We start from the raw sequence: 14437 nt of genomic DNA, 5'->3' as shown, positions 1-14437 counted from the left end.
CCAACTGCTTCACACATTTGATTTTTTTTTTTTTTTGAGACGGAGTCTTGCTCTGTTGCCCAGGCTGGAGAGTGCAGTGGCGCCATCTCGGCTCTCTGCAACCTCCGCCTTCTGGGTTCAAGCAATTCTCCCGCCTCAGCCTCCTGAGTAGCTGGGATTACAGGTGCTCGCCACCATGCCTGGCTATATTTTGTATTTTTAGTAGAGACGGAGTTTCACCATATTGGCCAAGCTGGTCTCAAACTTCTGACCTCATGATCTGCCTGCCTCGGCCTACCAAAGTGCTGGGATTACAGGCGTGAGCCACCGCTCCCGGCCATGCATTTGAGTTTTTAAAAGAGTCAATGAGGCATTGTTACTGCAGGTTGGCTTGGGTAACCTCTTCGTGGTCAAGGTGTGGGGACACCCACTTAGACTCTCCTAACACCAAAATGTAAACTTTAGCCATTGTGTCTTACCCCCTCTGAGTATACACAGTTTTAACCTTCAGCTCATATTACTCAGAGTTTATGTGTTTTGAGGGGCATGTGTACAATCGTTTCAGCAGCTGGAGATGTCCTGTTATCTTTTAACTGAAAAAAAATTATGACTTACTGGTTACATGGACTCTTTGGGGTTTATGGTAGTGTTTTTGTTTGTTTGTTTGTTTGTTTTTGAGACAGAGTCTTGCTGTGTCCCCCAGGCTGGAGTGCAGTGGCACGATCTTGGCTCACTGCAACCTCTGTTTCCTGGGTTCAAGTGATTCTTCTGCCTCAGCCTCCCAAGTAGCTGGGATGATAGGTGCGCGCCACCACGCCTGGCTAATTTTTGTATTTTTAATAGAGACAGGGTTTCACCATGTTGGCCAGGCTGGTCTTGAACTCCTGACCTCAGGTGATCCACCTGTTTTGGCCTCCCAAAGGGTTGAGATTACAGGTGTGAGCCACGGCACCTGGCCTATTTTTTATTTTTATTTATTTAAGAGATAGGGTCTCACTATGTTGGCCAGGCTAGTCTCAAACTCCCAACTCAAGTTATCCTCCCACCTCAGCCTCCTGAATAGCTGGTACTACAGGCATGTGACACTGCACTCAGCTTGCTTTATTTTGAATGTGGTTTTCTATTTTGTAGAGCTGTTTTTGGGGGGTCTCATTTTCTAGGTCCAAAAGCTTCTTTGCATGTGTCCAGTGGATTTCCATGGGATCTTCCAGTTAGATGAAAGACGGAGAGATGCAGTGATTGCATTGGGCATTTTTCTGATTGAATCTGATCTTCAGGTAAGTCTTCAGGAAATTGAAAGTTTCTTCATTGTAAAAGGGGGTGTAGTGAGCGTTTAAGTTTGTATCTGCTTATATTTACCTAAAGCATTACTAGAAGAATACATTTGAACCTAATCAAAGTGGTTAGTGGAGACGGTAGGACAAAGTGGGAATGAGACTTCCTAATGTAAACCTTCTTAGAAAATTTGAGTTTTTTAGAATTGTGTGCATATATTATGTTGTAAAAAAATGTGTTTTTTTGTTTGTTATTATGTGCCACAGAATAAGTTAAAATACTTTGAGAAGTAATTGTGTGCCTTCCAGGGTAGGTTTGGTTTTGAAGCTCAGGTAAAATGCTCATCAGTCAGACTCAGGAGTATTGTATTTCTCCTTCCAAAAGGACAAAATCATTTTAGGTAATTTTGATATAATATCATCTTTTTCAAAATTGCGATTATGTGTATAAACTTTTAGAGTATGTATCAGTGTATCCTTTTTTTTTTTTTTTTTGAGATGGAGTCTTGCTTTGTCACCCAGGCTGGAGTGCAGTGGTGCAATCTCGGCTCAATGTAACCTCCGCCTCCAGGGTTCAAGTGATTCTCCTGCCTCATCCTCCTGAGTAGCTGGGATTACAGGCACCAGCCACCACTCCTGGCTAATTTTTTTGTATTTTTAGTAGAGATGCGGTTTCTTCACGTTGGGCAGGCTGGTCTCAAACTCCTGACCTCAGTTAATCCTCCTGCCTCTGCCTCCCAAAGTGTTAGGATTACAGGCGTGAGCCACGTGTGAGCCATCATGCCGGGCCTCAGTGTACCTTTTAATAGGGACTTAAAAGCTAGCCCTGTAGCTCCAACAAAAAAATAGTGTGACTGTTGTGTGTGTGTATTTTTATATTTACCAAAGCTAATTGAAACAAATGATTAATCATTGGATATTGAATCTTTTATTTATTTATTTTTATCATTACTAGATACTATTTCTAAATTCCAAGTTAATTATGCTGTGTTAGGTAAATAAAGATGTTAGATATTTGAATATTTATCTAGAAAAGATTGCTTCCATCTCCTGGAAATTTTGCTCTAATAAGCATTAGTATTTTGACAGTATTTGTACATTTGAAACAAATAAGAATTTTAATTATAGAGCAGTATTTTAATAATTAAATAGGCTACCTGATCAAGGTTACATAAAAAACCAAAATTAGATACATAAGCTGCATTTTGGCTTTTCTTCTGCTATCTATTTATTTATTTATTCTCAGAAACAGAGTCACTCTATCGCCTAGGCTGGAATGCAGTGGCACAGTCATTATTTAATGCAGCCTTGAACTCCTGGACTCAAGGGATTCTCCCATCTCAGCCTCCTGAGCAGCCGAGATTACAGGCATTGGCATGATTTTTTAATTTTCTGTAGAAATGAGGGTCTTGCTATGTTGCCCAGGTTGATCTCCAACCCTGGTCTCAAGTGATCCTCGTGCCTAGGCCTCCCAAAGTGCTGGGATTACAGGCATGTGCCACCATACCCAGCCTGCCTATTTACTTATAAATGTGAAAGGAAAGAAAACCATTTGTACTTTTTCTGTTTACTATATCCTACATAAATATAAAATGAATTATAAAGGGCAAAAAATAATTTTAAAAAAATTTATAAGAAACTATTGTTTTTCAGATGTGGATTACTTGATAATATCTTTGGCAAACACATTTCTTGATAGATTTACCTATAAGTCCTGAAAGTGTCGTACTTGTATTAGACTTCTTAAGATGACAACAAATAGATGAGCACAAGTTACTTTTGGTGTAATTCAGGTTCTGAGTAAGGACTAGCAGGGTCCCAGGTGGCATGTGATGTTGTCCCTTGGACCATAGAGTTTGCCTGTATGTCCAGGGCAGCCCACCGGCCTCGTATATACTAGGAGAGAAGCCTAGCATGCTTTGCCAGCCCCCTGAGAAAGCCCTAGGGACCACCTTGGTTTACCTGGTGCTTATATTCCTTGCTTCCCTCCAGGATGGGCTGTGCATTGACCTTCTTCCGGTCCCAGCAGTGGGCTGCCATGGTAGCAGCTGTGGCCAGAGGAGCTGAGGTGGTTTTACTCACCCTGTGCTGCTAATGTCATCACAGTTTATATAGGAAAGAGCCACCTGGAGCCACTTCCTCTGCAGGAGGCCATGTGGTTCAGGCCTTACGGAGTTTTGTTTCTGTCAGTACACTAGGATCCTCGACAGATGTCTTAGCCAGTTCCTTTTTATGGTTTAGAGAAAAAACTGTTTTGTTTTTGATAAAGTTCTTTGTTTTTGATTATCTATTATGGTATAACAAACTCCCCCCAAACTTAGTGCTTAATAGATCATTTTGTTTGATTCATGAATCTGCAATTTAGACAGGGCTCAACTGACTCCATTTAGCGTCGGTTGGGGTGGCTCAAAAGCTGGGGGCTGGAATCACCTGAAGTCTCATTCATGGGTCTTATCACAGCATAGCATCTAGGTTCCAGGGCAAATGTCCTGAAAAAGAGCCAGTTGGAAGCTGCGTGCCTTCTGCCATGTTTTTTTTTCGTTGTTGTTTTTGTTTTGTTTTGTTTTTTTGAAACGGAGTCTCTTACTGTAGCCCAGGCTGGAGTGCAATGGTGCCATCTAGGCTCACTGCAACCTCCGCCTCCTGGGTTTACTTATGCCATTATCATGCCTCAGCCTCCCAAGTAGCTGGGACTACAGGCGCCCGCCACCATGCCCGGCTAATTTTTTGTATTTTTAGTAGAGAAGGGGTTTCACCATGTTAGCCAGGATGGTCTCGATCTCCTGAGCTCGTGATCTGCCTGCCTCGGCCTCCCAAAGTGCTGGGATTACAGGTGTGAGCCACCGCACCCAGCCACCTTCTGCCATGCTTTTATGTTTTAATTTTTTTCGAGACAGAATTTCACTCTCTTGCCCAGGCTGGAGTGCAGTGGCACAATCTTGACTTACTGCAGCCTTCACCTCCCATGCTCAAGCGATCCTCCCACCCCAGCCTCCTGAGTAGCTGGGACTACAGGCACGTGCCACTGCACCCAGCTAATACTTGTATTTTTAGTAGAGACAGGGTTTTGCCGTGTTAGCCAGCTGGGTCTCAAATTCCTGAGCTCAAGTGATCCACCCGCCTGGGTCTCCCAAAGTGCTGGGATTATGGATGTGAGCCACTATGAGCCACTATGCCTGGCTGCAGCCATGTTTTTAAAACTACCATGTGGTTTGTCAGCATTTCAAAACATCAAATAGTACTCCTCTTCTCTAGAGCACACTTCTTCTCTGGAGCACATCTAATCCTTAACTGGAACAGCTGTAAATAGGGAAATAGCTCCAAAAGCCAATGACGGAAGATTATGAAGCTATATATTGGTGTTGATTGGCTAGTTCAGAAATTAGAGGAAAGTAAAATTTTTCACTGGGCTAAAGTTGGCTATAAAGTCTGATGCTCAACTTGAGCAAGAGGAAACATGAAGTAGAAAATTAAAAAAAAAATAAAAACAAGGAAAATGGACAAGGGACATGAACAGAAAAAAGCATCACCTAGTTGAGATGCCCGCCCTATGAGCTTCTCTCCATCCCCAGGGTCTTATTCTGGGGCTCATGGATGGGTTTTGGGGCTCTAAACCATTCTCACTGAAGACAGCTTTGAGTGTGTACACACATGTGCCTCCTGGAGAGGCCTAGCCCCCAGAAGAGGCCTGAGCAGGCTGGACCCTGAGCTCCAGAAGGCAGGTGTGAACACTTCCTTAGGCTCCTGTTGTACAGGTTGATGGGACAGCCTCTGGACTCTGCAATGTGAAAACAGGAATGGAGTGATGCCATGTGAATTTACATGCACTTTACATTATCTCTGGAGAATCTCTGAGATGATTAGGATGTGGATATGCTTTGCTTTGGGCTTAATCTGGGCTAAAAAGCTGCCAATCACTTGTTTTATTAAATCTAATTTATTATTATTATTATTATTTTTTAGCACAAAGATTGTGTGGTTCCTTACCTTGTTCGACTTCTCAAAGGTCTTCCAAAAGTGTATTGGGTAGAAGAAAGCACAGCTCGGAAAGGCAGAGGTAATTGTATATAATGTTTTCCCTGAATATAAGAGAAAATACACATGTTCAGTGTCTGTAGGATCAAGTGTTTGTTCATACTGACACATCAGATGCATCTTGTCTCACTCCTGGCTGTGAAACAACTGCCTGCAGCATTGTGGGCTGAGCTTACATCGATGTGTTGGCCACAGCCCATGGATGAGTTGGGGAGAAGGTAGGCCTGGGTAGGCCAGCTTTCCATTGCATTCTTCTGAGAGTGAGCAAGAACGCTGAGACCTTCAAGAACCTTTTCTCATGTCTCATTGGCCAGAATTGGGTCGTCTGCCCGTCCCCAAATCAGTCACTGTTACCCTTAGAATTTATAGGCTCACTCCTGGAGTGAGGTCAGTTTTCCAGATTATATTGCTGCTGCTCAAAAAGGGTGAGATGGAGGTTGGGGACCCAACAGCAATGTTCACTGTAAATAGTTTCATCACTTTGTTTCTAAGTTCCAGTTAACCTTTGCACCTTTAGAAACGGAATAAATTGGCTGGTATGGTGGCTCACTCCTGTAATTCTAGCACTTTGGGAGGCTGAGGTGGGCAGATCGTTTGAGCTCAGGAGTTTAAGACTAGTCTGGGTCGGCCGGGCATGGTGGCTCACACCTGTAATCCCAGCACTTTGGGAGGCCGAGGCGGGTGGATCACGAGGTCAGGAGTTCAAGACCAGCCTGGCCAATATGGTGAAACTCCATCTCTACTAAAAGTACAAAAATTAGCCGGGTGTGGTGGTATGTGCCTGTAGTCCCAGCTGCTCGGGAGGCTGAGGCAGAAGAACTGCTTGAACCCAGGAGGCAGAGGTTGCATTGAGCCGAGATGTGCTACCGCACTGCAGCCTGGGCGACAGCGCAAGACTCCATCTCAAAAAAAAAAAGAAGCAAAAACCAAAACTAGTCTGGGCAACATGGCCCAGTCTGCTAAAGATGGGTTTTGCTGTTCTCAACATTCTGGGCCCCACAACACCACCACCACTGGCATGAACACATACACAGAGGTCACCAGCTCCAACTCTATGCTACCACTGCCTTTGGTGCAAATGTGCACACAGACCCCAGTGGCGATGCACCACTGCTGCTGCCAGTGCCCACACAGAGGCAGGTAGCCCCAGGCCTCCCAGCACCCCGCCTCAGCCAATGAGCGTGCACCCCATTGCACTGCTGGTGCTGCTGGCACAAGCAAATAGGCTGCCACTATCTGACAGAGTGCTTTGGCTGGCACTACCCTTCAGAGTGTTGTGGCTGTGTCCCAAGAACACCTCAGTCCCTCCAGTGCTGCATGTTCTCAACTTCAGAGAGCCAGAGAACAAAGCTGAGTGCCCAATACCAGCCCCCCAGAGTTGCAGGACACAGCCCAGGAGTGCTGAGCTGAGCCTTAGTCCCCCATGCTGAGCTGAGCCTTAGTCCCCCAAAAATCTGCCAGAAATGAAGCCAGTTGACTGAACCCAATCAAACCCCCAAAGACATCAAAGAAGATAAAAGCACCACCCCCAAAAAAATCCATCCAAAGGACAGCAGCTTCAAAGATTGAAGGAACATTAGCCCACGAAGATAAGAAAGAGCCAGCGCAGGAACTCTGGCATCTCCAAAAGCCAGTGTCTTCATGCTGCTAAGTTGGCTGCACTAGTTCCCCAGCAGTGGTTCTTAACCAGGCCAAAATGACAGAAATAGAATTCAGAATATGGATAGGAACGAAGGTCATCAACATTCAGGAGAAAGTTGAAACCCAATCCAAGGACTGTAAATGATACAATAAAACGATATAGGAGATGAAAGATGAAATGGCCATTTTAAGAAAAAACCGGCCAGGCACAGTGGCTCACACCTGTAATCTCTGCACTTTGGGAGGCCGAGGTGGGTAGATCACTTGAGGTCAGGAGTTTGAGACCAGCTTGGCCAACATGGTGAAACCCCATCTCTACTAAAAATACAAAAAATTAGCCAGGTGTGGTGACAGGTTCCTATAATCCCAGCTACTTGGGTGGCTGAGGCAGGATAATTGCTTGAACCTGGGAGGTAGAGGTTGCAGTGAGCTGAGATCATGCCACTGCACTTCAGCCTGGGTGACAGAGTGAGACTCCGTCTCAAAAAGAAAACAACCAAACTGAGCTGATGGAGCTGAAAAACTCACTTCAAGAATTTTGGCTGGGCGCAGTGGCTCACACCTGTAATCCCAACACTTTGGGAGGCCAAGGCAGGTGGATCACAAGGTCAGGAGTTCAAGACCAGCCTTGCCAAGATGATGAAACCCCGTCTTTATCAAAAATACAAAAATCGGCTGGGTGTGGTGGCACACGCCTGTAATCCCAGCTACTTTGGAGGCTGAGACAGGAGAATCGCTTGAACCCGGGAGGCAGAGGCAGCAGTGAGCCAAGATTGCGCCACTGCACTCCAGCCTGGGCAACAGAGCAAGACTCCATCTCAAAAAAAAAAAAAAAAGAATTTCAAAATAAACAACAGGATTGACCAAACTGAGGAAAGAATCCCAGAGCTCAAAGACCAGCTCTCCAAAATAACTCAGTCAGACAAAAATAAAGAAAATAAAGAATGAACACCTCTGAGAAATATGGGATTATGTAGAGACCAAATATACAACTCACTGGTGTCCCTGAAAGATAGGGAGAGAGAAAGTAAGCAACTTGGAAAACGTATTTCAGGATATTATCCATGAGTATTTTCCCAATCTCACTAGAGAGGCCAAAAATCAAATTCAGGAAATGCAGAGAACCCCTATGAAATACTACACAAGAAGACCATCCCCAAGGCACATAGTCATCAGATTCTCCAAGGTCTAAATGAAAGAAAAAAAATGTTAAAGGCAGCTAGAGAGAAGGGGCAGGTTACCTTCAAAGGGAGTCCCACCAGGCTAACAGCAGACCTTTTAGTAGAAACTCTACAAGCCAGAAGATAATGGAGGCCTATATTCAGCCTTTTTTTTTTTTTTTTTTTTTTTTTTTTTTTTTGAGAAGGAGTCTCACTCCATCACTCAGGCTGGAGTACAGTGGTGCGATCTTGGGTCACTACAACCTCCACCTCCCAGGTTCAACCAATTCTCGTGCCTCAGCCTCCTGAATAGTTGGGGACTACAGGCGCACACCACCATGCCCAGCTAATTTTTGTATTTTTAGTAGAGACAGGGTTTTGCCATGTTGACTAGGCTGGTCTTGAACTCCTGGCCTCAAGTGACCCCTGCTCCTCAGCCTCACAAAGTGCTGGGATTGCAGGCATGAGCCACTGGGCCTGGCTCATATTCAGCATTGTTAAAAGAATTTCCAACCAAGAATTTCGTATCCAGTCAAACTAAGCTTTATGAGTGAAGGAGAAATAAGATCTTTTTGAGACAAGCACATGCTAAGGGATTTCTTTACCACCACCTGCCTTACAGGGTCTTGAAGGGAATGCTAAACATGGAAGGGAAAGACTACTACCAGCCACTACAGAAACACACCTAAGGGCTGGGCGCAGTAGCTCACGCCTGTAATCCCAGCACTTTGGGAGCCCAAGGCGGATGGAACACCTGAGGTCAGGAGTTCGAGACCAGGCTGGCCAACATGGTGAAACCCCTTCTCCACTAAAAAGACAAAAAATTAGCTGAGCATGGTGGCAGATACCTGTAATTCCAGCTACTCAGGAGGCCGAGGCAGGAGAATTGCTTGAACCTGGGAGGTGGAGGTTACAGTGAGCCACAGTTGCACCACTGCACTCCAGCCTGGGCAACAGGAATGAAACTCTGTCTCAAAAACAAACAAACAACAACAACAACAACAAAACACACCTAAGTACCTAGACTAGTGACACTATAAAGCAACCACACAAACAAGTCTGCATAATAACCAGCTAACAATATAGTGATGGGAACAGAGCCACACATATCAATATTATGAATGTAAATGGACTAAATGTCCCATTTAAAAGACACATTGTGGCAAATTGGATAAAGAAGCAAGACCCAATGGTATGCTGTCTTCAAGAGACCAATCCCACATACAATGACACCCATACATTCAAAGTAAAAGGATGAAAAAAAATCTACCAAGCAAATGGAAAACAAAAAAAAGAGCAGGGATTGCTATTCTGATTTCAGACAAAATAGACTTTCAACCAACTAAAATCACAAAAGACAAAGAAAGGCATTACATAATGGTAAAAGGCTTGATTCAGCAAGATTTGACTATACATATCAAACACAGGAGCAAATTTATACGTATTGAACACGGGAGCAACCACGTTTATAAAGCAAGTTCTTAGAGACCTTTGACGAGGCTTAGATAACCACACAATAGCTGGGACACTTCAACACCCCACTGACAGTGTTAGACAGATCATCAGGGCAGAAAACTGATAAAGATATTCAGGATTTAAACTCGACACTTGACCAAATGGACCTAATAGACGTCTACAGAACACTCCACTTGAAAGCAGCAGAATATACATTCTTCTCATCTGCACACGCAACATACTCTAAAATCAACCACACTATCAGACATAAAACAAGCCTCAGCAAATTCAGAAAAACTGAACTTATACTAACCATGCTCTTGGCCACAGCACAATAAAAATAGAATTAAATACTAAGAAAATCACTGAAAGCATATAATTACATGAGAATTAAATAACCTGCTCCTGAATGACTTTTGGGTAAATAATGAAATTAAGGCAGAAATAAAGAAATTCTTTGAAATTAATGAGAATGAAGATACAACATACCAGAATCTCCGGGACACAGCTAAGGCAGAATTAAGAGGGAAGTTTATAGCATGAATGCTGACATCAAAAAATTAGATCTCAAATTAACAACCTAACATCACAACTGGAGGAACTAAAGAAACAAGAACAAACTAACCCCAAAGGTAGCTGAAGATAAGAAATAACTAAAACCAAAGCTGAAGTGAAGGAAATTGAGATATGAAAACCATACAAAAGATCAACAAATCCAGGAGTTGGTTTTTTGAATAAAAAAAAAAAAATAAGACCACTAGCTAGACTTATAAAGAAAAAAAGAGAAAAGGTCCAAATAGACAACCAGAAATTGATAAAGGGGACATTACCAGTGACTCCACAGAAATAATAATAATAAAAAAACCCAACCCTGAGAGACAAACACCTCTATGCATACAAGCTAGAAAACCTAGAAGAAATGGATAAATTCCTGGACATATACAACCTACCAAGACTAAACCCGGAAGAAACTGAATCCCTGAACAGACAAATTACAAGTTCCGAAATTGAGTCAGTAATAAAAAGTCTGCCAGCTGAAGAAAGCCTAGGACCAGATGGATTCACAGATGAATTCTACCAGATGTATAAAGAAGAGCTGGTACCACTCCTACTGAAACTATTACAAAAAAATTAAGGAGGAGGGACTCCTCCCTAACTCTATGTGGGTAGTGTCATCCTGATACCAAAACCTGGCAGAGACACAACAAAAAAAGAAAACTTTAGGCTAATAGATGAACATAGATGCCAAAATCCTCAACAAAATACTAGGTAACTGAATCTAGCAGCACATCAAAATGCTAATCCATCAGGTCAAGTAGGCTTTATCCCTGGGATACAGGATTGATACAATGTATGCAAATCAATTAATGTGATTCATCACAGAAACAGAACTAAAACCAAAAACCATGTGATTATCTTAATAGATACAGAAGAGGCTTTTCATAAAATTCAATATCCCTTCATGTTAAAAATCCTCAACAGGCCAGGCGTGGTGGCTCACGCCTGTAATCCCAGCACTTTGGGAGGCCAAGGTGGGCAGATTACGAGGTCAAGAGATTGAGACCATCCTGGCCAACATGGTGAAATCCTGTCTCTCCTGAAATACAAAAAATTAACCAAGCGTGGTGGCGGGCACCTGTAGTCCCAGCTACCCGGGAGGCTGAGGCAGGAGAATCGCTTGAAACCCGGGAAGCAGAGGTTGCAGTGAGCCGAGATCATGCTACCACACTCCAACCTGGCAACAGAGCAAGACTCTGTCTCAAAAAAAAAAAAAAAAAAAAAAATCCACAACAAACTCTAGGCATTGAAGGAACATACTTCAAAGTAATAATAGCCATCTATGACAAACCCGTAGCCATCATTATACTGTATGGTCAAAAGCTGGAAGCATTCCCCTTGAAAACCACAACAAGACAAAGATGCCCTCTCTCACCTCTCCTATGCAGCATAATTCTGGAAGTCCTGGCCAGAGCAGTCAGGCAAGAGAAAGAAATAAAAGTCATCCAGATAGGAAGAGAGGAAGTCAAACGATCTCAGATTTCACAGGTTATATGATTCTATACCTAGAAAACCCTATCGTCTCTGCCCAAAGCCCCTTGATCTGATAAACAACTTCAGCAAAGTTTCAGGATACAAAATCAATGTACAAAAATCAGTAGCATTCCTATACACCAACAACATCCAAGCTGAGAGCCAAATCAAGAACACAGTCCCATTCACAATATTCACAAAAATAATAAAATACCAGCTGGGCATAGTGGCTCACGACTGTAATCCCAGCACTTTGGGAGGCCGAGGCAGGTGGATCACTTGAGGTCAGGAGTTCGAGACCAGCCTGGCCAACAGGGTGAAACCCATCTCTGCTAAAAACACAAAAATTAGCTGGGCATGATAGCGCGTGCCTGTAATCCCAGCTACTTGGGAGGCTGAGGCAAGAGAATCGCTTGAACCTGGGAGGCAGAGGTTGCAGTGAGCTGCGATTGCGCCACTGCCCTCCAGCCTGTGCGACAGAGTGAGACTCCATCTCAAAAAAAAGAAAAGATAAAATACCTTGGAATACAGCTAACGGGGGTGAAAAATCTCTACAGCAAGAATTACAAAATACTACTGAAGGAAATCAGAGCTTACACAAATGGAAAAACATCCCATGCTCATAGACAGGAAGAATCAATATTGTTAACATGGCCATACTACCCAGAGCAATTTATGGATTCAGTGCTATTCCTATCAAACTACCAATGACATTCTTCACAGAATTAGAAAAAAACTATTTTAGAATTTTTATGGAACCAAAAAACAGCCTGAATAGCCAAGGTAATCTGAAAAAGAGCAAAGCTGGAGACATCACATTACCCAACTTCAAACTTCAACTCTACTACAGGGCTACAGTAACCAAAACAGCATGGTACTGGCAAAAAAAAAAAAAAAAAATAGCACATAGACAAATAGCCCAGAAATAATGCTGCACACCTGCAACCATCTGATCTTCAACAGAGTCAACAAAACAAGTAATGGGGAAAGGACTCCCTACTCAATAAATGGTGCTAGGATAACTGGCTAGCTATATTCGGAAGACTGAAACTAGACCCCTTACTTACGCCCTATACAAAAATCAACTGAAGATGGATTAAAGCTCTAGATGTAAAACCTTAAACTATAAACGCCCTGGAAGATAAACTAGGAAATACCACTCTGGACATAGACCCTGGCAAAGTTTTTTTTTTTTTTTTGAGACAGAATCTCGCTGTCGCCCAGGCTGGAGTGCAATGGCGCGATCTTGGCTCAGTGCAGGCTCCGCCCCCCAGGGTTCACGCCATTCTCCTGACTCAGCCTCCCGAGTAGCTGGGACTACAGTCGCCCGCCACCTCGCCCGGCTAATTTTTTGTATTTTTAGTAGAGACGGGGTTTCACTGTGTTAGCCAGGATGGTCTTGATCTCCTGACCTCGTGATCCGCCCTCCTTGGCCTCCCAAAGTGCTGGGATTACAGGCATGAGCCACCGTGCCCGGCCAGAGCCTGGCAAAGATTTAATGGCAAAAATTTGATGACAAAGATGCCAAAAGCAATTGCAGCAAAAACAAAAATTGACAAATGGGACCTAATTAAACTAAAGAGCTTCTGCACAGCAAAACAAACTGTCAACAGAGTAAACAGCCACCCTACTGAATGAAAGAAAATATTTGCAAACTATGCAAAGGTCTAAAGTCCAGAATCTATGAGGAACTTAAATTTACAAACAAAAAACAACACCATTAAAAGGTGAGCCAAGGACGAATAGATACTTTTCAAAAGAAGACATACAAGTGGCCAAAAATATATGAAAAATATGCTCATCATCTGATGCTAATAATCAGAGAAATGTAAATAAAAAAAAAAATTTTAGTGAGATACCATCTCACACCAGTCAGAATGGCTATTATTAAAAAGTCAAGAAATAACAGATGCTGGTGAGGTTGTGGAGAAAAGGGGACACTTACACACTGCTGGTGTGAATATAAATTAGTTCAGCCATTGTGGAATGCAGTTTGGCAATTTCCGAAAGAACTTAAAACAGAATTACCATTTGACCCAGCAATCCCATTATTGGGTGCGTACTCAAAGGAATGTAAATCATTCTACTGTAAAGATACGTGCGTAAGTATGTTTATTACAGCAGTATTTACAATAACAAAGATAAGGAATCAACCTAAATGCCTATCAATGGAAGACTGGGTAAAGAAAATGTCGTATGTGTACCATGGAGTACTGTGTAGCCATAAAAAAAGAAAAAGATCATGTCCTTTTATTTATTTTTTTATTTTATCTTTTTTTGAGACAGTGTCGCTCTGTCACCCAGCTTGGAGTGCAGTGGTGTGATCTCTGCTCACTGCAACCCCCGCCTCCCAGGTTCAAGGGATTCTCCTGTCTCAGCCTCCCAAGTAGCTGGGGTTATAGGCATGTGCCACTACACCGGGCTAATTTTTATATTTATAGTGGAGATGGAGTTTTGCCATGTTGGCTAGGCTGGTCTCGAACTCCTGGCCTCAAGTTATTTGCCTGCCTCAGCCTCCCAAAGTGCTGGGATTACACCGTGCCTGGCCAAGATCACGTCTTTTGTAGCAACATGGATGGAGCTGGAGACTGTTATGGGAGAATTAGCACAGGAACAGGAAACCAAACGCTACATGTTCTCACTTATAAGTGGGAGCTAAACATCGAGTACATATGAACACGGAAGGGAACAGCAGACACTGGGGCCTACTTAAGAGTGGAGAGTAGGAGGAGGGCGAGGATGGGAAAACTACTTTTTGGGTACAATGCGTATTACGGGGATGATGAAATAATCTGTACACCAAACCCCTGTAACATGCAATTTACCTGTATAACAAAACTACATATGTACCCCTGAACCTGA

The 14437-nt window shown here is 43.2% G+C and overlaps 1 protein-coding gene across 3 annotated transcripts in view; it reads left to right on the top strand.

Annotated features, from left to right (window-relative positions):
• The window catches only part of PI4KA (phosphatidylinositol 4-kinase alpha), a 153035-nt gene that overhangs the window by 19755 nt on the left and 118843 nt on the right, over positions 1–14437 (top strand). For all 3 annotated transcript variants that reach the window (XM_055252271.2, XM_055252272.2, XM_055252270.2), the window contains exons 2-3: positions 1140–1256; positions 5217–5310. In XM_055252271.2, coding sequence (XP_055108246.1) covers positions 1140–1256; positions 5217–5310 — 211 coding nt within the window. The remainder of the gene's footprint in view (positions 1–1139; positions 1257–5216; positions 5311–14437) is intronic.

This window comes from Symphalangus syndactylus, chromosome 18 (assembly GCF_028878055.3).
Source record: "Symphalangus syndactylus isolate Jambi chromosome 18, NHGRI_mSymSyn1-v2.1_pri, whole genome shotgun sequence".
In the NCBI taxonomy this organism is placed as follows: domain Eukaryota; kingdom Metazoa; phylum Chordata; class Mammalia; order Primates; family Hylobatidae; genus Symphalangus; species Symphalangus syndactylus.
Note: the sequence above shows the minus strand (reverse complement) of the source record. Positions and strands in the feature narration are given on the sequence as shown.